The sequence below is a fragment of the Amia ocellicauda genome, chromosome 12 (genome assembly GCF_036373705.1).
Source record: "Amia ocellicauda isolate fAmiCal2 chromosome 12, fAmiCal2.hap1, whole genome shotgun sequence".
Classification (NCBI taxonomy): Eukaryota; Metazoa; Chordata; class Actinopteri; order Amiiformes; family Amiidae; genus Amia; species Amia ocellicauda.
Window position 1 is genome coordinate 30,374,180 of NC_089861.1, and position 23,802 is coordinate 30,397,981.

General features: G+C 47.8%; 1 protein-coding gene across 1 annotated transcript in view; it reads left to right on the forward strand.

Moving 5' to 3' along the window:
- The window catches only part of kirrel3l (kirre like nephrin family adhesion molecule 3, like), a 34,577-nt gene extending 12,188 nt beyond the window's left edge, over positions 1-22,389 (forward strand). The window contains exons 2-15 of the mRNA XM_066719235.1: positions 12,127-12,276; positions 12,476-12,625; positions 14,327-14,484; positions 14,741-14,891; positions 15,150-15,255; positions 15,600-15,748; positions 15,993-16,120; positions 16,332-16,458; positions 16,765-16,865; positions 17,007-17,205; positions 19,096-19,203; positions 19,405-19,514; positions 19,782-19,868; positions 20,063-22,389. Of these exons, the coding sequence (XP_066575332.1) occupies positions 12,127-12,276; positions 12,476-12,625; positions 14,327-14,484; positions 14,741-14,891; positions 15,150-15,255; positions 15,600-15,748; positions 15,993-16,120; positions 16,332-16,458; positions 16,765-16,865; positions 17,007-17,205; positions 19,096-19,203; positions 19,405-19,514; positions 19,782-19,868; positions 20,063-20,596 (2,258 nt within the window). The 3' untranslated portion in view covers positions 20,597-22,389. The remainder of the gene's footprint in view (positions 1-12,126; positions 12,277-12,475; positions 12,626-14,326; positions 14,485-14,740; positions 14,892-15,149; positions 15,256-15,599; positions 15,749-15,992; positions 16,121-16,331; positions 16,459-16,764; positions 16,866-17,006; positions 17,206-19,095; positions 19,204-19,404; positions 19,515-19,781; positions 19,869-20,062) is intronic.
- The last annotated feature ends 1,413 nt before the right edge of the window (positions 22,390-23,802 follow it).

A 23,802-nucleotide genomic window follows, 5' to 3' on the forward strand; every position in this document is an offset into this window, starting at 1 on the left:
CAACAGCAGAAGACCCCACCGGGTACCACTCATCTCCACTACAAATAGGAAAAAGAGGCTACAATTTACACAAGCTCACCAAAATTGGACAGTTGAAGACTGGAAAAATGTTGCCTGGTCTGATGAGTCTCGATTTCTGTTGAGACATTCAGATGGTAGAGTCAGAATTTGGCGTAAACAGAATGAGAACATGGATCCATCATGCCTTGTTACCACTGTGCAGGCTGGTGGTGGTGGTGTAATGGTGTGGGGGATGTTTTCTTGGCACACTTTAGGCCCCTTAGTGCCAATTGGGCATCGTTTAAATGCCACGGCCTACCTGAGCATTGTTTCTGACCATGTCCATCCCTTTATGACCACCATGTACCCATCCTCTGATGGCTACTTCCAGCAGGATAATGCACCATGTCACAAAGGTCCAATCATTTCAAATTGGTTTCTTGAACATGACAATTAGTTCACTGTACTAAACTGGCCCCCACAGTCACCAGATCTCAACCCAATAGAGCATCTTTGGGATGTGGTGGAACGGGAGCTTCGTGCCCTGGATGTGCATCCCACAAATCTCCATCAACTGCAAGATGCTATCCTATCAATATGGGCCAACATTTCTAAAGAATGCTTTCAGCACCTTGTTGAATCAACGCCACGTAGAATTAAGGCAGTTCTGAAGGCGAAAGGGGGTCAAACACAGTATTAGTATGGTGTTCCTAATAATCCTTTAGGTGAGTGTATATATATATATATATATATATATATATATATATATATATATATATATATTATTTATTGTTATTATTTTGCACATTTACCCTGGGAAAGTTGCCCATAGGATTTGGGCACTCTTATTTGACCATTTCAATAGTCCAGTCCAGTCCAGTCAGTGACTCCGCAACAGTCCAGTCCAGTCCAGTCCAGTCCAGTCAGTGACTCTGCAGCAGTCCAGTCCAGTCCAGTCCAGTGCAGTCAGTGACTCTGCAGCAGTCCAGTACAGTCTAGTCCAGTCCAGTCCAGTCCAGTCCAGTCAGTGACTCTGCAGCAGTCCAGTCCAGTCCAGTCCAGTGCAGTCAGTGACTCTGCAGCAGTCCAGTACAGTCTAGTCCAGTCCAGTCTAGTCCAGTCCAGTCAGTATCCTTGCAGCAGTCCAGGCCAGTCCAGTCCAGTCCAATCCAGTCAGTGACTCTGCAGCAATCCAGTCCAATCCAGTCCAGTCCAGTCAGTGACTCTGCAGCAGTCCAGTCCAGTCCAGTCCAGTCCAGTCTAGTCCAGTCCAGTCAGTGACTCTGCAGCAGTCCAGTCCAGTCCAGTCTAGTCAGTGACTCTGCAGCAGCAATTCATTTGCAGTACATACATGTTTTTTTTCTAGTGGTGTTTGGTGTTTTGTTTGCTTTAAGTCACCCAATCTCCTTCTCTCTCTCTGTGCATCTGTGGCAATTTCTGTAAAAGGTATGACCGACTGGGTGCCTTTTTAAGTGCGGGGTGGAGGGTGACCCAGACCTCTGTTTTCACACCAATTAATAGCAATGGGGAGGGAGTGGGGGGCTTAGTGTTTCAGCTCACTGAGGTTAAGATCCCTTGTCTTGTCTTTCCTCCGCCTTTGTGTGGGAGCGCCTCCGCACTTTATCCTAATTATCTGTCTTGTGTAATTAGCAGAGGTGTGTGTGTGTATGTGTGTGTAAGAGAGAGAGAGAGAGAGAGAGAGAGTGAGTGTGAGTGTGTGTAAGGACTGCTGAATCATAACAGGTGTGAGAGAGAGAGAGTGAGTGTGTGAGGGAGAGATAGAGAGAGAGTGAGAGAGGCAGAGAGAGAGAGAGGGTCAGGATGAGAGGGCGAGGAAAATAAAGTCCCCCATGACTGACACACATTTCACTCTCACTATCCTTCCACCCCTCACTCTCACTCTCCTTCCATCCCTCTTTGCCCCTCTCATCCTCCTCCTTTTCCTTTCCCTTCATCCTCTTTCTCCTATTCTCTCCCTCTCCCTCTCGCTCTCTGAGGACCTTGTTTGCCTTTCTCACCAAACCAGTGATCTGGAGATGGAGGAGGAGAAGAAAAAGGGAGGAGAAGGAGAGATGGACTGAGACTCTTCCATCCTAAGTGATCTTAACCACCCTCCCTCCATTCCTCCATCCCTCCATCCCTCCATCTCTTTGAACCAATAAGCCCCTTTAATTAAAATCCAGTGAGGTTCACTTCCACACTGTTTACTTAGCAAAGAGACTCTGCTCTCTTAATCTACTGCAAGTTTAGATTGCAGTCGGAGGATGTGTGTGTGTGTGTGTGTGTGTGTGGGGGGGGTGGGGGGGGTTCAGCTGTGTATGCTAGTCTGCTTTCCTGCCCTGGACTGTGGGAACACACCTTGATGGATATCCAAGGGAGGTTGAATATGGCAGCCCAGGGTTTATTCAGGCCTGTTAAACCCGATAGGAAAGCACTGACACTGGGGTCCGACCAGAGTCCGACCACGGTCCAATCAGAGCTCCCAGATCCTATGGCAACTTTAGTATGATCATGGACAAGTGGCCGACCAATCAACACTCCAAGACTGTCTCTCTCAGTCTCTGTCACTCACTCACTCACTCACTCTCTGTCTCTCTCTCTGTCAGTCTTTCTCTCTCACTTTCTCTCCCACTCTCTCTGTCTGTCACTCTCCCTCTCTCCTTTCTCTTTCATTTTCTTTCTTTCGCTTCTTAATCCTATCGCTTGATTGTTCTAAGCTTCTCAGTCTTTCCTGAAGGGGGGGTCTGTCTACTTTAATTAAGATTTATAACAACAAACAGCCCCCTCCACCCCTGACCCTCCTCTAAAGCCAGTGATTGAGAAGTAAAGACCAGGAGCTCAAGACGTGTGTGTGGGGGGGGGGAGGTGCAGCTGAAGGAATCAGCAAGAGAGGGAGAGGACGTGGCACAAGAGAGACAGATGTGCAAAATACACATCTGAAGTGCCGTGACTGAATACACACTGTGGAGGGAAGAGAGGCAGAAGAGTGTCTGAAAAAGTATCCATCTCTTTCTCTCTCCATGTCCTTCTCTGTCTCCATCTCTCGCTCTCTCTTTCTCTGCTCCCTTCCCTCCATCTCCCTGTCTGTCACTCCTTCCAGTCACTCACTCTTACCCTCTTTCAGCATCCCTCTCTTTCTCTCTCTGATCAGCCTGTGTGATCCGTCTCCAGGTGCCTTAGATTGTCAGAGCGCCCCCTGTGGGTCAGGGAGCTCAGAGCAGTCCGTGCTGTAGTGGACGTACGGTTTAAAAAACACTGTCCACCACACACACACACACACACTTACAGACACACAGACACACAGACAGACAGGTACTATGTAGGTAGGTAGATGGGCAAATAATTGGTCTGGAGAGACATACTCCATTACAGACAGCTGGCTAGACCAATTGATTTCTACAGACTGGGAAGCATGTGTCAGTTCATTGCTCGCTTCAGTGAGCCCAGTTCAGCCACTAAGTTCAATTAAAGGAAATCCGGTGTTGGGGGGGACTGAAGGGGTAGCCAGGTGTGTGTTCCAGATTGAGCTTTCAGTCTATAAACTGCTGCAATTTACTGAGGCTCTGTAGCAGGCCCAGGGCTGGAGACCCTGCTGTACTGTACTCTACTGTGTCTCTGCAGGACCAGGGCTGGAGACCCTGCTGTACTGTGCTGTACTGTGTCTCTCCAGTACCAGGGCTGGAGACCCTGCTGTAATCTACTGTGTCTCTCCAGTACCAGGGCTGGAGACCCTGCTGTACTCTACTGTGTCTCTGCAGGACCAGGGCAGGAGACCCTGCTGTACTGTACTGTGTCTCTCCAGTACCAGGGCTGGAGACCCTGCTGTACTCTACTGTGTCTCTGCAGGACCAGGGCTGGAGACCCTTTACTCTCTGCTGATTGTTATTAGAGCTTGAGTAGAAGGGGGGGCGCTATATTTTTGTACTAATGGCATTTTATTCTGTGTGTGTGGATGAGTGAATGAGTGTGAGTGTGTTTTGACTGTGTTGAGTATGCGTGTGTGTGTGTGTGTGCGCGTGCGTGCGCACGAGCGAGCTTGTTTACAGTTGAGGGTCACAGGCCCCCACTACACCCACTCCTCCATCACAATGAATTGATTAAGTGCTTCAAGCCACAAGCCCAAGACAGCCTGGCTAGGTGTTAAGAGGGGAGGCAGGGTCAATAACCCGGCCCCCACAACTCTTTTCAGGGGGGAGAGTAGGGGGATGGCCTCAATCACAGACACCATATGTCTGGGGGGGCCTGGGAGTCAAAGGCAACACAATGACCCATTCAAACCCAATGGATTCCACCCAGCCAGACTGACAATGACACAGAGTTGAGAGAGAGAGAGAGAGGGAGAGAGAAGAAGAGAGGGATAGAGGCCACAGCCAGTGTTTCAGGGAACTGTATTGTGTTGTACCATATTGTACTGTGGTATACTGTACCATGATGTGCTGTACTGTAGGATATGGTGCTGTGCTCTAGTGCGCATGTGTTGTGCTGTAATGGACTGTGCTGTACCATACTGTAGTGTGCTGTGCTGTGCTATTGTGCTGTTAATGGAGTGCTATGGATGCAACAGCTCGAGCATTGACTTTTGAAAGAGCCCACATTCACTCCTCAGCCTTCCTGTCCATTTAAAATTCAACACAATGCCTTAACCCCCCCCCCCATCACACTCTCTCTCGTGTTTTGGCGCGCCCGCTTAATTATTAATTGATTAATTAGCTCTCTCGTTAATCATTTATTCATTAATCACAGGCTGTTTTCTTTGTGAGTGTGTGCGAGTGCGTGTCTTTTCTCTGCACAAGAGGAAGTGGACAGGGGTGTTCAATCTGGAAAAAGAAAAAATCCCTGACTTAACAGTTCAGTCTAATTACGTTTCACTGCTAATCAGCACAAAGGAAAGGAGGGAAGGCACAGGGAATGATTCTTTCTCTGCTTCCCTCTCTCTCGCTCTCCCCATTTTCTCCCCCTGAAACACAATGCAGAATCTATTGAGCCTATTAAGTACCCAACTCCATCTTTTTTTATTTTCTTGTCTTAAAAGTTCTGACTCATCAGGTTTTTGTTTGATTTGTTTTGTTGTTTAAAAAGAGAAAAATAAAAGTCCAGGAGAAATGCGATTAACATTTTTCTTTTCATAATCATGTATTTAATTGCAGTGTGTGTGTGGGGGGGGGTTATTCTGAATGCAGGCATTGATTAAAAAATAGAGGGGGAGGGAGGGAGAAGCAAAGGATGAGAGGGAGATAAGAGAAAGGTGGAAGAAAGTGTGAAGGACAAGAAAACAGAAGAACAGATAGACAAGAACAGGAGAGGTGACCGGGGGAAGAGAGGAGGAACATGCAGGGCAGGAGAGAGAAGAGGGGTCTGAAGGAAACTTAAAGAAAGGTGGTAGAATGAAAGACAGAAAGAAAAAGACAAAACTAATGTCATTAACACATTGGTGAAAATTCTTCTCACAACCCCCCCCCACAAACACAATAAATAGTCTTAATATCTCCCCACCACATCCAGCTACTCTGAACTACAGCACAGACCAGTCATGCCATTAATTAGATGCACTCATCTACAGTGCTACTATCCTCATTAAATTAAGAGAAAAAAACAGTGCAGTATTAATTAAGAAATGCATTCGCTTCCTTTCTCGCTGGAGCCACAGGGGTCTCTGCAGGGCTCAATTAGGAAGTGTAGGCCTCAAATCCCCAGCCTCAATTAATTGACACCCATGGGCATTTAGCCAGCGTCCCAGTGGCGTGCAGTAAGCGGAGGATTCCTTTGTTTTTCTTTCTTACCCTGCGAGAGGGAGCACTGTCGCTCACTGTAGCGGTTGTTGTTTTTAGTTATTATTATTATGATTACCATTGTTGTTGTTTTTACTATATATATAATTGTTTTATTGTTAGTTTCTCCCTCATTGCAACAACAGGGGATTCCACACGTCCCAGATATTAGTTAAGATTTATTCATATGTGTGTGTGTGTGTGTGTGTGTGTGTGTGTCTGAGTGTGAGTGTGAGGCTGTGTGTGTGTGTGTGTGTGTGTACATGCACCCACAGGCACACACATACTAACACATATGTGTGGTGGGCAGACAGACAGACAGGCAAACTGGTCAACGGGCAGACAATTGCTCTCTAGATCAAAAGAAAATCTAGAGAGCAGCAGGAGAGAGAGACCGGGGGCGGGAGACGGGCGAAGATGACAGCACTGGGTCAAGCAGCATCTTGTCAATACACAGAGAGAAGTGTGTGTGTGTTTGTGAGTGTGTGTGGGGGGGTAAGAGTCTGTATCGCTATGGACGACTGCTTCTGAGCTCTCTGTGGAGAGAGCAAAGTCAGTCACCTCCTTCCCACGCTGGGCTGAGAGAGGAGAGTTAGGACATGGAGAGGTGATGGAGAGGGAGGGGGGGGTCGGGGGGTCTCGACTCAAACGAATGTGTGGAGAACAATCTGTCAGCCACATATTTATTTTTCTAGCTTGTGGGAGATTAACGTCTACAACATATTTTTGCAATCTCACATACCTCCTGTCTTTTAAATATAGCAAGCAAGGGGGCCAGTGTGGGCACATGAAAGATGCCTGCCCCACATCAAGCATATGTCTTTGCTCTGAGTGGGAATGCCTGACTCTCAGGCACTAATCAATGCCACTTCAGCTTGCTGTACAGTGGGTGAGGCAGGGGGGGTGGGTGGGGGGTGGTGATATGACACAGGACAGGGGCCTGACATCTGGGCTGACAGCTATTGACAGCAGTGTGATGCAGAGAAGAAGGCTTCCGCCACACACACACACACACACACACACACACACACACACACACACACACACACACACACACACACGCAGACACCCACACACTCATAGACACTCACAGACACACACACACTCTCTCTCTCTCACACACACACTCACACACTCACACAGACACATTTTTCCCCCCGACTTCCTATTCTTTATTTGTTAAACAAGCTGTCAGGGATCTCAGTCGTGGATGACAGGGGAGTCAGCGCTCTCTCATTTACCCCCCCCCACTCCTCCTCTCTCCTATCTCTGCTGACTCCTTCACTCCATTCTTGCAGTTTATTTCTCCTACTTTCCTTCTTCCTTTATCTTTGTTTATTTTGCTGATAGTCTTGTATAACTCAGTTATAGCACATCTGCAACTCCACACTACAAAATATGTATTATTATTATCATTATTATTCCATAGTAGTAATACCAGGTGTAATAACATAGACATATGTTGTTAATAGTAGTACTTAATTTGCTATAAGCAACAGTAATAAGTAGCAGTATTATTAGTTCTGTAGTAGTAACAATAATAATAGTGGTAATAGTGGTAATCCCACAGCAGAAGTCATAATAACAGAAGTAATTCTAACCGCAGCAGTCATAGTAGTAGTAGAGGTTCATAGGAGTAGTAAAAGTCATAGTAGTAATAGTAGAGATAGTAGTAATATTAGCCAAAAGTAATTTGCGAGACACCATAAAGCAATTGTAACCGGAGGAGGTTTACAGGAGGGTGATGTTATCATTCAGGGCATTGCACCATATGACACGAGCACTCACGTGACGTCACAGGGCTCCAGATTACATCACGACACAGGAACTGCATGGAGAAAACAAACAAATACAGATAAATGAATACATTAATAAAATCGCCCAACGTGGCAAAGTGCATGCAGAAGCATAGGAAGCTGGAGAGGGACTGAGAGAAACAGGGACACAGGGGCAGGGAGACAGAGGGACCAGGGGAGTGAGGGAAGGGTAGGAGAGAGAGAGAAAGAGGGAGAATGAGCTCATTAGCTTTATGTGTAACTGAAATGCTTTGATGATTAATAATAAACAAACAATCCAATACATAAAAAAGCCCTGTATATATTTATATAGTTAAATTGTGATCTCTCTCCCTCTCTCTAACCAATATTCTTTTCTACTTTCTACTTTGTTCATGAGTGAATCACCTGCAAATAGGGAGGAGGGGGCGCTTTATATATAAAAATATAAATATAAAAAATGTAATAAAACACCTGGGATTTTATCATGGGTACAGAAAGTGCTCCAGTTCTTCTCCCAGAGGACCAGGCAGCTCTGTAGATGCTGCAGAGAAAAGCACAGATCTCTGGCAGTCACTTTCTATAACTTTGAAGAGCTCCCAGCATTGATTTTGAGCTTTCATGGCTGATTGAGACTGTATGTGATAGAACAGAAATAAAGAGAGAGAGGTGAGTGTGTGAGTGTGTTTGAGTGTCTGTCTGTGTGTGCGGTAGGGTTGTTTAGCAGGATGGAGGAAGAGAAGGAGAGAGGGAGAGAGAGAGAGAGAGAGAGAGAGAGAGAGAGAAAGTGTTCGGGGTGACTTTTTTTCAATAAAGGTCTCAGTCAGTAAAAGCTTACACAATGCTGAAAGGCCTGTCTGGGAGGATTAAAAGCGAGGAAAACAGCTCTTAAAAAGCAGTTAGGCCGCAATTTAGAAACAAAGGGAAAAAAGGAGACAGGGAGAAAAAAAGAAGAGAAGGAGGAGGAGGAGGGGGAGAAGGAATGTTCAAAAAGAAAAAAGACAAAAGGAAAATGGAGCGATCGGGACTGGGGAGAGAGGGGGGGGAAGAAAAAATATCAGCACAGAATGATAGTGGCCCACTTGACTTTATCTTTCCCAAAACAGTGGAGGGCCGATTCAGAGTGTGTGTGTGTGTGCAGATGTTTTTGTTTTGGAGGCAGGATAAAGAGCACGTAATCCCCCCCTAGAATTCCTGGAGAACTCACGTTACAAGGATTATCCTCTTTCAATGGGGGCTGCATTGTGTGGAGATGGTGAGAGCAGGTTTTGGAGATGAATGCAGAATACACGCCGGTGCACTGGCCCTGGCACTGGCGCTCGCGCACACAGACAAATACTGGCATATATATGACCAACCAGCGCACACACTGACTGACCAGCACACACTGACTTACCGGCACATATGCTGACTTACATTGACTGACCAACTTGGCACACACACTGACTGACTGACCAACCGGCACACACACTGACTGACTGACCAACCGGCACACACACTGACTGACTGACCAACCGACACACACACTGACTGACTGACCAACTAGCACACACATTGATTGACTGACCAACCGGCACACACACTGACTGACTGACCAACCGACACACACACTGACTGACTGACCAACTGGCACACACTGACTGGCACAAGCGCTCATTGACACACAATGACTTGCACAGTAATATGTTTTTTTAAAGAACACAAAGCAAAAGGATATAAATCTGTTCTGAGGGATATACAGTACCCCCCACTCCATCCCTAGTGCCAGTTTAAATTTCACAGCTCTTATCGAACATTAGCATAGACACTGAGCGAGACTCATAGGCTAGAAGGGGGCGGGGGTTGGGGAGTTCTGTAGCTTGTATATTGCATATTCTGTAGATTATTATTGTTGTTTTGGGTGGGGGAATCACAAATTTCATTCAAAATACAAGAAAACTCATCGTAAAGGAAATGAAAGTTGTTTTGTTTTGTTGATTGGAGAACTGTCCATTTCTTGATTTAAATGATATTCGTCTGGCCGAGTAATAGGTGGCAGTGCTAAGAGATCAGGTCTGTGGGTCAGGGGAGCAAAAACAGGAGAGCAGTGTTTGTTCCAGGGTTGTAGCTCAAAGCCACAGTGCTGAACGGCAGTGTGTTCAGTAGCTCAGTGTCAGTGTGTGTGCAGTGGCTCAGTGTCACAGTGTGTGTTGACGAGCTCAGCGGTTAGGGAGCTGGGCTGCAACATTTCCGTTGTGGTTTGTTTTGTTTGATCTGTTTTTCCTTCTCGCTATAATGTCATTAATTCTCCCTCTATCCTCTACTGTCCATCACGGGCTCTGCGCACAACCAGCTCATTGCAAACATCTGGCGCTCTCATTCTGCATCCCAGCGACACACACACTGGGTCCAATGCTAAAACCGACACAATACAGATGGCCCAGCGGCCCAGCACTAAAGACCTGCTTTAATACCGTTTGCAATCTGTACAGCCAGCCAGCCTGCTGGCCTGCGCCGTTCTGTACTGCACTTAACTTTCGAGATCACATTCAGCGAGTCAGAGTTGTGTATGTATCAAAGGCAAGTCTCTTGGCCTATTTTAGCATGTACAGGACCGTGAAATGATATTCCACTTCAGAAATCCGGATTAAACAACGGCCCGCCAAGTCGGTTTTGACCTTGTTGATTAGAATAGCATAGTATGAGATCAGGTTTGCGGATTTATTAACACACAAACAGTGCAGCACAGACCCCTAATTTTAAAACAAAATAACACTAATAAATACCATGATGGTGTTTTTTCCCCCAAATCGCCCCCCCCCCCTTTCTTTTCGTTTGTTTTGGTTTATGCGTCTATTTTTTTTTCTCCGTGATTACCGACTTAAAAAGACTGATCGCCCCAACACTGAAAGGGAGAATGACAAGGTATTTCGTCAATGCCAAAACGGCTTGGTTACGGATATTTCTCGGATTCTGAAGAAAAAGAAGAAGAAGAAAAAAAGTCTTTTTTTTTAAGAGATTACATTAAAATTATTCATATAATTAAGCTGCTAAAATACCGTCAAAGAATTGACTAATTCAGCAAAGACGAACTAGAATGCTTTCTTATGACTCATTAGCTTTGTTAAAGTTTTTCCCTTCTTTTAAGGGTTTGCAATGAGAATTCAAGTGCACTGAATTACTGATGGTGTCAAATCATTATCTTATAAGTCAAGCGAACAAATTCCTTCCACTACCCAGAAAAAACAATACAATAAGGACGGCACAGATTTTTGAATTATTATTTTATTATATGTTCCCTTAAAATGTGAGGGTGATTACTGGTCTATTAAAATAAACGACTCGATCAAAGGATTTTAATTCCACAAAGCAAAGTAAACTCTTTGCCTAGTCCTCGCTTGTCTAAATACACTTTAGGCGTAAAACAACAATACTGAAACAAACAAACGAGTAAATAAACGTGCTATCTTAAGTAAGGCACTCCACTGTTTTTGACGCTAGCCTGGGGGAAATGCCAAACTTGAAGAGCATGAAAACTACAGGAAGAATAAAATGAAATAAAATAAAATGTGTGTGTGTGTGTGTGTGTGTGTGTGTGTGTGTGTGTGTGTGTGAAAGAGAGAGAGGGGGGGCTTTTTTGGTTAAAGTAGGATGAGAGTTTGACTTTCCACGTTCCTCCGCCGGCCGCTGAGAGAGAGGGGGAGGGAGAGAGAAAGAGAGAGAGGTGCTCCCCAAATGAAGTGTATAATTGACTGCGGACAAAAAAACATCTTGAATCACGGAATCCCCCTTTTCAATAGAGCACCTTTTCAAAAGAGAGGCAAATCCTGCTTCCCTTTCCTTCCTCCCTCTCTCTCTCTCTCTCTCTCTCTCTCTCTCTCTCTCTCTCTCTCCGGCTTCGTCTCCTTTCTTTCTTTCTTTCTTTCTTTCTTTCTTTCTTTCTTTCTTTCTTTCTCTCCCTCTCCCCGGGGAAAAGGCGTCTATTGAAAAGCTATTAAACACGCATTTAACAGGGATTGATTGGAAATGAAGAGGGCTGTTACAGAGAGGGACTGGCGGACAATAGAGAGTCTCTGGGCGCCGTATGTTCCCTTTTTTAAACAGATTCTGTGTGAGGGTGCCCCCCCCCCCTGCTAACACGCTCTGTTTAAGCGCCCTTCTCCCTCTCTTTCGGGAATTATTCCGGGGGGAGGGGGGCAGTGTTGGTTGAATAGACCTGTCTTTATCTTTTATTTACCCCCCTCTTTAACTGCAAATAAAGAAAGAATGATGGAGAGAGAGAGAGAGAAAGCGAGTGAAGGCTTTTTTATGCTGTCTTTGAAAAGACCCCCCCCCCTTTCATTCTTTCACCCTGTCTCAATCTCAATACGGATAACAGCTTTTTACCAGCGTTTGCCATATCCCTTGCATTGTGTAGTAGTAGTGTCAATTCCAGCGGGATACGTATCTAGCAACACTGGGATGCGGACTAACACATACCCCGTACAGATAACTATTATTATTATTATTGTTGTTGTTGTTGTTGTTTGTATTATTATTATTTTATTCAACCCCTTTCTAACGTGCGCCCCCCCAACTCACTGTCTCTTGTTTTCTTACTATAGCCAAAGCAGCCTACTTCTCCCAGCAACCCCAGGATCAGGTTGTGGTGTCCGGCCAGTCCGTGACCCTGCCCTGCGTGATCGTGGGCTACCGAGGGATGGTTCAATGGACCAAGGATGGGCTGGCCTTGGGCGGGGAGAGAGATCTACCAGGTAAGCGGGTCACCGGTCGGATTCTCATTAAACCTGCATTGGGGTGCAGTATAGTAGTGCGTCTGATTAACGTGAAACTGATCACACAGGTGGGAGACGGGGTAGCAACCAAAGACATCAGCACTAATAAGAATGTATTTGCCCCGATCGGTGTGTTTTGGTCCTCTATTCTGAAGATGAGCTCTGTCGCCCCCTACAGGTTGGACGCGGTACTCCATCATGGGCGACGCGCTGTCGGGAGAGCACAGCCTGCAGGTCGACGCTGCGGAGCTGGCGGACGACGCGGTGTACGAGTGCCAGGCCACGCAGGCGGCGCTGCGGTCGCACCGCGCTAAACTCACCGTGCTCGGTAAGAGCCGCAGCCCCACCCGCCACAGGCCACGCCCACGAAAGCGATGGGTTTCCCGCCAAACTGAAATCGAGATCTGTGTTTGGGTTATCAAACAAGCAGTGTGAAATATCTTACAAATTTCACAGCTTCGTCGTTTTATGAGTAATGCCTAAAGGAGCTTAAAACATCTATAGATTTAGTGTCTTCCTATGCATCATTTTTCTAAATCTAAATGAGTGGATAGCCCCAGGATTGACAAATTGACAAATTCGGGCTCCTCTGGTTGTTCTCCAGGCTCTGAGTGCTCAATTACTTAATCACACAACTCATTGCATTAATTGGGACACATGTAACACTTCACTCCGGGCCATCGCAGTGTCCTCAAAGGTAGATGGAGCCGAGAAGCTGCCTTGCGAACGTGGTTCTGTATCGCAGAGTGAAGTCCGGCCCAGTTCAGCGCGTTTGGGTCTCCATTCTGCTGTGCCTCAGTGGGCCCCTGTGGTTTTTGCTACAGGGACAATGAAGAGCGCGGGCGAAAGAGCGTGGATTGAATTGAATCATCTTTCTTGTTGTCAATCAACTGTGAAAGCCGTCGGTTTGTGCAAAAAACATGCCCTATTGAGCGAATAATTCAATCAAGTGCGTTTGAAGACAGTGAGGGGGGGCATAGTTGAGCTAACAAGAGAACACAAAACCGCACCAAGTGTGGTAGAAAGTTATCAGCTCCTATTAGAATGGCTGAGGTCAGAGTCTGCCTTGTAAACTGGCCGGCAAATCCATAACGTGGGCCAGCTACATGCTTAAACATCATCGCCGTATCAGTATTTAAACAACAAATGGCTATATTTACAAAATACAATTTAAAAACAAAACCTAAGATCATGAATTACGTAACCTCTGCAGTTTGGCATCGCGTTGCAGCAGATTATGCTGTTTGTGGCTCAGCACAGAGACCACAGTCCCGTTTTAAGTGCCTTGAACTGTCCATTTGTAGCTTAAATCTCGTGGGCTAACCTCATTATACCATCAAAAGCTTCCAGACTAACAGGGAGGGAGGGAGGGGGTGTAAAATAAAACAATAATAATTGTGATTTCCTCTGAATAAACACAACCAAACAAACAAACAGATGACAATTAAGCTTCCCATTCGCAACGAGATCCTTTACTTGCCTGCTTCCCTGTGCAGGTCAAATAACAAATACATGCGTAGGCCTTTAACACAGGATGTTTGAACCCGTTCGACTCTGGGTTGCGTCCACACACTAGTAGAGCCTGGACACCGAATTCAGCCCCGCTCTCTGCAGAGTTAGCACATTGTGCACTGAATCACGAATCTGTCAAGTGCCGGGGCCCCGCCGTTACACTAACGCGATGTGAGCGGTCTGCATGTTCCATCACTGCTCATCACCACACAGAGTCCGCTTCCTCAGAGAGACGTTTGTGTGTGGCGGGGGGGGGGAGTACAAAGTAAATAATAGACAAAATCGGCAGAGCGCGACTGACACCTGGCGGCTGACTCTAGTCATTGCAAGCCCACCACAATGAAGCTTGATTAGGGTCCTGAATTGTGTCCCGTCAGTGATCACAGTGGTGCCAGTAGCAGCAGGAGAGTCAGTAGCATTAGCAGTGCTTGTGTTCTGCAGTTTTAGGTGCAGGAGAAGTGGCAGCAGTTACAGTGTCTGTATTGGGCGCTCACTCACCTGTGTCTGTGCTCCACAGTGCCCCCAGGTGACCCCGTGGTGGAGGGCGGCCCCATAGTGAGGCTGAAGGCCCTCACTCCCTACAACCTGACCTGCCGCGCCCCCGGAGCCAAGCCAGCCGCCCAAATCACCTGGTACAGGGACGGGGAGCTGCAGGACTCGGCCATCTACAGCAAGGTACACAGCAGGGGGCGACAGAAAGCGACACACACCCTCTCCTTAATTCAGGCACCCACCACCCCCTCTCTCTCTTCCCCAATCTCTCTCTCTTCCTCCATCTCACCCTCTCACGCTCCATCTCATGTTCTCTCTCTCCGGCCTGATGTCTAAGTCACAACTGGGGCGTACTTATGCTCACACAACCGTGTGAGTTGAGACAGTGGCAATGTCTCTTTCTGTACTCACTCTCCCTCCCCCTTCTCTCTCTCTGCAGACGCTGATGGACGATGGAAAGAGGGAGCTGGCTCTGAGCGTGTTGCCCGTGACCCCGGACGACAGGGACTCGGGGCGTACCTACACCTGCCGGGTCACCAACCCGGCCGCCCCCGCCGGGAAGCAGACCTCCGTGACCCTCAATGTCCAGCGTGAGTGTCCCCCAGCCTCCCCTGTCCCCTGACATCTCGGTCATTTTGTCTTCTCTTTCACACATGTACACACAGACACACACTCACACCCAAAGAGAATGTGACACACTCACACACATGCACACTAGATCTAAAACTATGAACTATGGTCTTTAATGTGGGCACCACAGTGATGTCATCAACAAGTGCCCGCCAGAAGAGACGAACGTGATGCACCCGATCTTACCTGCTCTGACCTGTGTGCTGTGTGTGTTACAGACCCCCCATCGGTCACCCTGTCTGTGCAGCCCCAGACAGTGATGGAAGGGTCCAAGGTCCTGTTTCTCTGCTCAGCTTCTGCCAACCCCGACATCACCGGATACAGGTGAGCTGCCCGCCCCATGGGATCATGGGAAAACACACTCCCCCCTCTTTGTTCTTCTCTTTCTCGTTCTCTTACATTCTGTCCAGCTCTTTCTCTCTCCCTCCTCTCTCTGCCGGTCTGCTCTTCTCTCTTTTGCTTGTGCCCTCTATCCACTCCCTCCTCTCTCTCTCTCTCTCTCTCTCTCTCTCACCTCTCCCCCCCTCTTACTCTCCTGCCCCTCCTTCTCTCCCTTGCTGACCTTGTCTATTTCTCTCCCTCTTACTCTCTCTCTCGCTCACCCCCTCCTTCTCTCCCTGGCTGACTTTGTCTCTCTCTCTCTCTCTCTTTCTCTCTCTCTGCCTCAGGTGGGCGAAGGGTGGGCTGCCCATCTCAGAGGCCAATGGGGACAGCCTGGAGGTGACCGTGGACCCCTCCTACTTCACTGACCCTGTGTCCTGCGAGGTGTCCAACTCTGTGGGCAGCACCAACGTCAGCACCCTAGTGGACGTGCAGTGTGAGTTTCCTAGGCGTGTGCTGATCGTGTGCAGTTATTGTTGGGCTGAGTGTGTGGGTGCGTCTGTGCCAGTGTGTGGCATTAACAGTTTGAGCCTGTGTGCACCTAGCGTGTACTGCCCACTATTTTTGATCTTGTGTTGATTGTAATGATGGTGTATTGAAACGGCTATCGTTAAGTACTCACCCATATTGATCCTGTATTGACCCCACACTGACCCTGTGCTCTTTGTTGACCGATGCAGTTGGACCCAGGCTGCTGTCAGAGCCCCGGCCGCTCTCAGTGGACGTGGGGATGGACGCGGCCTTCACCTGCTCCTGGACCGGCAATCCCCCTCTCACCCTGGCCTGGACCAAAGTGGGCTCCAGTGTGGTGAGTGTCAGAGCACTGAGGGGGAGAGAAGCGGGGCTGAGGGGAGAGAGGGAGAGGGAGAGGGAGAAGGAGATATAGACAGATAGGTATAGGGAGATAGAGGTTAGTGTTGGGCTAACTGGGAGTCGGCGGTTAGAGACTGAAGTATGGTAACCTAACAGACACACTAGAAACCCCTCCTGACCCCTATGTCTCTGTGTGTCACTCCCAGGTGCTGAGCAATGGCAACACACTGCAGCTGAAGGCCGTGACCCAAGATGACGCTGGCACCTACTCGTGCAAGGCCATCGTGCCCCGTATCGGGGTTGCAGAGAAGGAAGTCACACTCACCGTCAACGGTAAGCATGTACGCCAACAGCAATATAGCCCCTACCGCCCGCACACTGGCCCCTCCCTTGCCGCCCTGATTACATGTTTTACCCTTCCCTGTTCAGCTCATTCTCTTTCCCTCCTTCCCAAAGTAATTTTGTCCACCAGGTTTGCTCTCCTCTGCCTGCTCTCTGCATCCCTCTCTCTCTCTCTCTCTCTTTCTCTCTTAATCTCGTTCTTTCAATCTACGTAGTTTCCTCTCTATCTCTCTCTCTCTCTCTTTCTCTTTCTCTCTCACTCCTCATCGCATTCTGACTCTCTCTTCCTCTTTCTAGGCCCCCCCATCATCACAGCTGATGCCACCCAACACGCTGCCAAGAAAACCAAGGGCAAGTTGGAGTGTCTGGTGACCAGCAGCCCCCCACCCGACAAGATTGTAAGTCCAATAATAATATAATATGGATGCCTTCCTGGTTTGTCTGAACTCTCTCTCTCTCAATGTTACTGTGCTGTAGTGTCCAGTCACAGTGTTAACACAATGTATTAACCTCCCTCTCTCTCTCTGTCTCTCTCTCAGGTGTGGTCGTTCGGGGAGCAGAGTCTAGGGGGGGGCTCGGACGGGCGGTTCTCAGTTGTCACCGTGGTGACAGAGCGGGGGGTGATGTCCTCGTTGGTGCTGGCGGAGACGCTGCCCACCGACTTCACCCACCGATACAACTGCACCGCCTGGAACCGCTTCGGCTCCGGCACCGCCCTCATCACCCTGCAGGAGCAAGGTGAGTGGCCACTGGCACTGTCAATCGATCGGAGTGGTGTAGTGGTGTAATAGTCAGTCACAGTCCAGTCTGGTAGTCAGTCATTTATAATAATAATAATATTATAACAATCATTGACTGACGATTGTTTTTTTAATGTATTTACGGATTTCAGTCCCACAAATATACACTCACCTAAAGGATTATTAGGAACACCTGTTCAATTTCTCATTAATGCAATTATCTAATCAACCAATCACATGGCAGTTGCTTCAATGCATTTAGGGTCAAGACAATCTCCTGAACTCCAAACTGAATGTCTGAATGGGAAAGAAAGGTGCTTTAAGCAATTTTGAGCGTGGCATGGTTGTTGGTGCCAGACGGGCCGGTCTGAGTATTTCACAATCTGCTCAGTTACTGGGATTTTCACACACAACCATTTCTAGGGTTTACAAAGAATGGTGTGAAAAGGGAAAAACATCCAGTATGCGGCAGTCCTGTGGGCGAAAATGCCTTGTTGATGCTAGAGGTCAGAGGAGAATGGGCCGACTGATTCAAGCTGATAGAAGAGCAACTTTGACTGAAATAACCACTCGTTACAACCGAGGTATGCAGCAAAGCATTTGTGAAGCCACAACACGTACAACCTTGAGGCAGATGGGCTACAACAGCAGAAGACCCCACCGGGTACCACTCATCTCCACTACAAATAGGAAAAAGAGGCTACAATTTGCACAAGCTCACCAAAATTGGACAGTTGAAGACTGGAAAAATGTTGCCTGGTCTGATGAGTCTCGATTTCTGTTGAGACATTCAGATGGTAGAGTCAGAATTTGGCGTAAACAGAATGAGAACATGGATCCATCATGCCTTGTTACCACTGTGCAGGCTGGTGGTGGTGGTGTAATGGTGTGGGGGATGTTTTCTTGGCACACTTTAGGCCCCTTAGTGCCAATTGGGCATCGTTTAAATGCCACGGCCTACCTGAGCATTGTTTCTGACCATGTCCATCCCTTTATGACCACCATGTACCCATCCTCTGATGGCTACTTCCAGCAGGATAATGCACCATGTCACAAAGGTTGAATCATTTCAAATTGGTTTCTTGAACATGACAATGAGTTCACTGTTCTAAACTGGCCCCCACAGTCACCAGATCTCAACCCAATAGAGCATCTTTGGGATGTGGTGGAACGGGAGCTTTGTGCCCTGGATGTGCATCCCACAAATCTCCATCAACTGCAAGATGCTATCCTATCAATATGGGCCAACATTTCTAAAGAATGCTTTCAGCACCTTGTTGAATCAATGCCACGTAGAATTAAGGCAGTTCTGAAGGCGAAAGGGGGTCAAACACAGTATTAGTATGGTGTTCCTAATAATCCTTTATGTGAGTGTATATATATTCCCTGACCCTCAGGGACCTCAAACAGGAAGTGGGTGTCACGTAGGCGGCCCACTGCAGCGCTAAACAGCCACGGTCCACTGGCAGCTCTGGCTGAGATTGAGATTGAGATTGTTCATTGGAGTAATAGCAGTGACAGGCCCAGTGTTACATACAGGGCCCAGCACACACACTGTTTAAGAAAAGCCATTTGTATTTTTCCCTGGGTTGTAGACTTCTGAGGGGTCATTAGGCCCAGTCTCTGTCCTCCCACAGTCAGGGCCCTGCCTGCCTCCGGGCATTAATGTCAATCAGGGGAGCGAGGGAAATTAAAAATAATAGTAATAGTCTCTCTCTCTCGCTCTCTTCTCTCTCTATATATATATCTGGTCACATTAAATATACATAGAAGTAAAACTATTGTTATTATTTTTATTATTATTATAATAATATGGTCAGTGATGACAAAAGTGATTGTTTCCTAACCGCTTTCTCTCTCCCCTGCCTGCTCCATTTCTCTCTTATAGAAGCCCTCCCTCTGGTGGTGATCATTGGCGCAGCAGTGGGTGGCGGCTGCGTCCTTCTCATCATCCTCATCTCCGTGGCCTCACTGTGCTGCCGCAGCTCTGGCAAAGGTGAGGGTTCAGGGGTCACCAGTGTATTTGTGTGGGGGGTTTCAAAACCAACAAGCTCCTCCCAGGCAGATGACAAAACCAGAGCAAGCTGGAAACCTGACCCCAAGGCTGCCTGGAAGGAGGGTGTGGTTTGCCAGCTGTCTTTGAGACTGACATGGTCTTTCAACCCCTCACTCACTCTCTCTCTCTCTCTGTCCGCAGGGAAGAAAGGCACGCGTCTCTCCAAAAGCGACATCCGGGTGCAGATCGTTCACAGCGACCACAACGCTGCACGAGCCAATGAGGATGAGGAAGACGTCAAGGAACCAATGGTAGGCCTCTCTAGACCCTCCTGTCTCCAGACCACGCCCCATTCCCAGCCCTGTTCCTTAAACTGGCTGAATCTGTGGGGGAACCCAGTGCTGCTTCTGTAGTCATTCAGTATTGCTCCAGGTTTGATTGATCCTGTATCCTGTATTGATCCCCTGCTGATCACAGTATTGCTGGAGAATTGATTCAGTTATGAGCATGTATTTGTTGAGCCTCGATTCAGCATTGATCCCCCATATCCATCTGTTTCCCCACGTTTTCTCACCCAGGCGCCCAACAGCGAGTCTCCTGGGACATCCCGCACGGAGCACAGCGACCTGCTGGAGGAGGAGGAGGACGAGCGATCCGATATCAAGGTAGGTAGGGGGACCTTCCTCTCCATCATCATCATCATCATCACCCAGAGTGGCAGTCACAGGGTCACAGAAGCACTTATAGTAGCAGCATAACAGTAGCAGTGTTGTGCCAGTAGTAGGAGCTGTAGCAATAGCAGTAGCAATCTACTATATCAATATCTAACAATATCAACCTCTTCCCTCCCCACCCCCAGGACCCCACCAACGGCTACTACAACGTGCGCGCCCACGACGACCGGCACCACGGCCGCAGCGGCTTCTCTGAGTACGTGCCCGCCGCCCGGTCCCTGTACCCCACTGCCCAGCTGCCCTCGCCCAGCCCCCTGTACACCCACTCTGCCCCCCCAGCTGCGGCCTCCACCGCCGCTGCTGCCGCCGTCGCCCCCCCCCGCCTGTATGACTTCACCCTGCGCTACGGCACGACCCCGGGGGTGCGCACGGCCTACGAGCAGCAGCAGCAGCAACAGGAGCGACTGGACCGGATGGACCGCATGTACCCCCCGGAGCCCCTCTACGGCGGCTCAGCCTACCTCCCCGCCACCTACGGCCGGGCCTTCACCAGCTACGTCAAGCCTGTGGCCTATGACAAGGTGGAGGCCTACGAGCACTCGGACCAGGCGAGCAAAGTGTCGAGCTCCTCGCGCTTCTCCTATGCCTCGTCCCACGTGTCCTCGCAGCAGTCGGACTACGGGCGCCCCTCGCAGCAGAGGATGCAGACGCACGTGTGAGCGCCAGGCAGCGGGGCGTTGTGGGTAGAGGAGACGTGGTCGGCGTCCTTGGCGTCGTCGGCGTCACCCACTTTTTTTTCCTTTTTCTTTTTTTGGGGGTTGTTTTTGCACAGGCCTCATGAGGGACCCCTCCGTCAGAAAGATAACACAAAAATGTAAGCAAGTCACCACAGACGACAAACGAACTGCTCGTGTGGGCCGAGGAAGAGATTTCGGAGATTTTTATGCCTCACCCCTTCCAGTCTCCCAAACCTCTTTTATTTATTATCGTTATTATAATTATAATTATTATTATTATTATTATTATTATTATCATCACTATTGTTGTTATGGTTGTGAGTATTGTCGTTCGATCAAGCGAGGAGAGACGCGTCCTCGGCCAAGGACAGCTTGTGCTTCCTAGCGTCTCGTCTTCCCTGCGGACTTCCTCCTTGTTGTATTTCCTTCCTCCGTGGCTTTTGTCCACGCCCACCCTTGTTATCCATGTGGGGGGGTGGGGGGGGTGGGGGGGGAGGTTTGAAATCAGCCATCCTTGTTGCACTACTGTATCGCTTCAGGCCTGACACAGTTCTGGTGATAAACTGGCCTCGATTTTGCTGGATAGAAATATATATTCATTTCAAAAACAGTTTTATATATATATATATATATATATATATTTGAGGGAACTGTGGAAATGGGATGTATGTGTTAGACTCCAGAATAGCTCCTCCCCTGAAGTCTCCAGGGGTCCAGGGGTTCCACAAAACAACTGCCCTGATGGCATCGAAATAATGAACAAACGCAATGATGTTCCATGTATCAAAATGCACCCAGACGACGGAAAAAACTAGGAAAACTTTTTAAAAGATCAGATCCAATGAGACGCTAAAAGCACAAACGGACAGACCTGACGCGTTCTTCTCCCGAGTCCCGTGTTCCGTGCATGCGCAAGGATTGTTTGTTTGTCTTCTTCCCGGCACACTTTCGGGACAGTGTCCTCTCTTCTGCGTTGGAAAAAAAAAGAAAAAAAAGACTGATTTTCCATGAAAGGATGTCGATCTGCAGTATCCAGAATTTCGATCTTGAGTGCAGGATGGACACAAAAACAAGCCAGATCTGGATAAATACAGACCAGTCCCTCCCAAAATATTTTTTGTATGTACATTATATTTTATTTCTCCTTCTATGGGTTCTTCCTGTTGTTTTGATTGTGACGATGACATTGGGGGGTGGAGGGCGGGGGGGGGACTGACCAGCCAGTGCAGGAAACTGGGTGAAAGAATTGGAAAGCAGGAGGGGAGGTGGATGTAAACACACTATACTACTGTGTTTGTTTCTTCATGAGAGGGGGTTATAGATTACCCAAAGAGGGCAGGGGTGGGGGGAGGATGGGGATAAAATAGAATTGTTTCAAAAATAATACTGAAAATTCCAGAACATTTACCAGGAAGGAATGGAGCTGTTAATTTGCCACAGCTCCATAGACCTGGCTTGGCACTGGCCTCCCGCAAATAACCGGGGGAGGCCGATGGCAGTACTGATCGGGGGCAGAGATACCAGGCCCCTTACTTAAAAAGTAGAACCCATGTAAGAATCTGGCTTCCTTGTTCCCTGCTCGGTTGTAGGGGCTTCCCTGTGGAAGCTGCTTAATGCGTCCTTTCTTAAAAACCCCCAAATTGAGTCTGGTCATGGTTCAGTGACAGTTTTCAGTCTCTGCGTTTCCCCAGGCCTGGTGTTCGCATTATTTATTCAATGTTTTGATTTGATATTCCTGTTTAAAGGGGTGGGTTGTTGAACGCAGTGCTGGACAGTTGCGGGGGAGTGGGGGGTGGGGGGGGTGTGAGGAGTGATTGGGTGTCGTTACTCCTGCGCTACTCGAACTCTGGTGAGGCATGGGGGTGGGGGGGTAGGAGGGAGAGAATTAAAAAATCCGCCTGGTCTTCAGAAGACTTCGATAAGTGTCGCCTGCCAGAGTTCTGGGCGCAGCGTCTACAGACCGCAGTAGAGCGGGGAGAACCGCCAGTTTGTACGAAGGACTGCAGAGTGGAGGGGATCAGAGCTTCTCTTGTACTTTTTTATAGATTCTATACAAGCCTTAATGTACAGCGTGTGAAGCTGCCCTGTTGTAAAGTATCTTTATATATAAACAGAGAAAGAATATTCTAAAGACATATATATTGGTGTTTTTTTTTTTTCTCCTCCCCTCCCCCATCATCTAAGAGAGAGATGTGCTTAGGAACACAGAATTTATTAAAACATTTTCCTCCCATGTTGATTTTTTTTTAATTTAATTTTATTTGAGTATAAAAAAAATGAAGGAGATTCTGTTTGCTTGTTACTTTGTACACATATTTATATTTAAATAAATCATTTGCGATAAAATATGTAATGTTTCTGTGTGTCAGCGCAGTCTCTTCCAGATCGTCCCCGGGCCATAGGAGGGGGAACCGGGGGGGGGGCAACATGGTCCATAGCTCCCCCACCCATAAGTACACAAACTATGCACTCTGCAGGGATGATTGCCCCATTGTTTGTGCTATTCCTGCATGCCCCACCCTGGGACCTCTATGTGTAGAGCAGTCATTCCCAACCCTAGTCCTGGAGGACTCCCTACCCTGCTGGTTTTTGTTCCAACTGAGCTCTTAATTACTTAATTGAACCCTTTATTGAATTCACAATTTCCTAGATCGGCCTTTAAATTATTTTAGTAGGGGTTTTAAGTGAAGTACAGAACTGTATAAGGAACTTATTAAAGAACCAGCTCTTTTCTTACACAATTTAAAAAGTCAAAGCCAGTTCAATTAAGTAATTGAGTGCTCAGTTGGAACAAAAACCAGCAGGGTAGGGGGTCCTCCAGGAGCAGGATTGGAGTAGAGGGTGGCAGATTAACATGTGGCAGGAGAATGAAGGTGAATGAAAATGCCTGACCCAGATGGAGAGCACAAGTGAGAGAGATGGAGAAAAATATGTATAATTTATCAAAAAACATTTGCCTAATTTTCCAAATTAATACATCAAATCATATTCAAAATATAAAAAACTGCTACTCTGTTAAAACTCCCAGATCATATTAAAAAGTTTAAACTTCCCTCCTCAACTATTCTGCACACAGCCTGACCTCATCTATTATATGCTCCACTCACGGGCACACTGACACCACGCCTCGGGGACAGCTGTGGCTCTGTCACCCCTTGCCCTAACAGCTTATTCTTCCTGGTTACCCA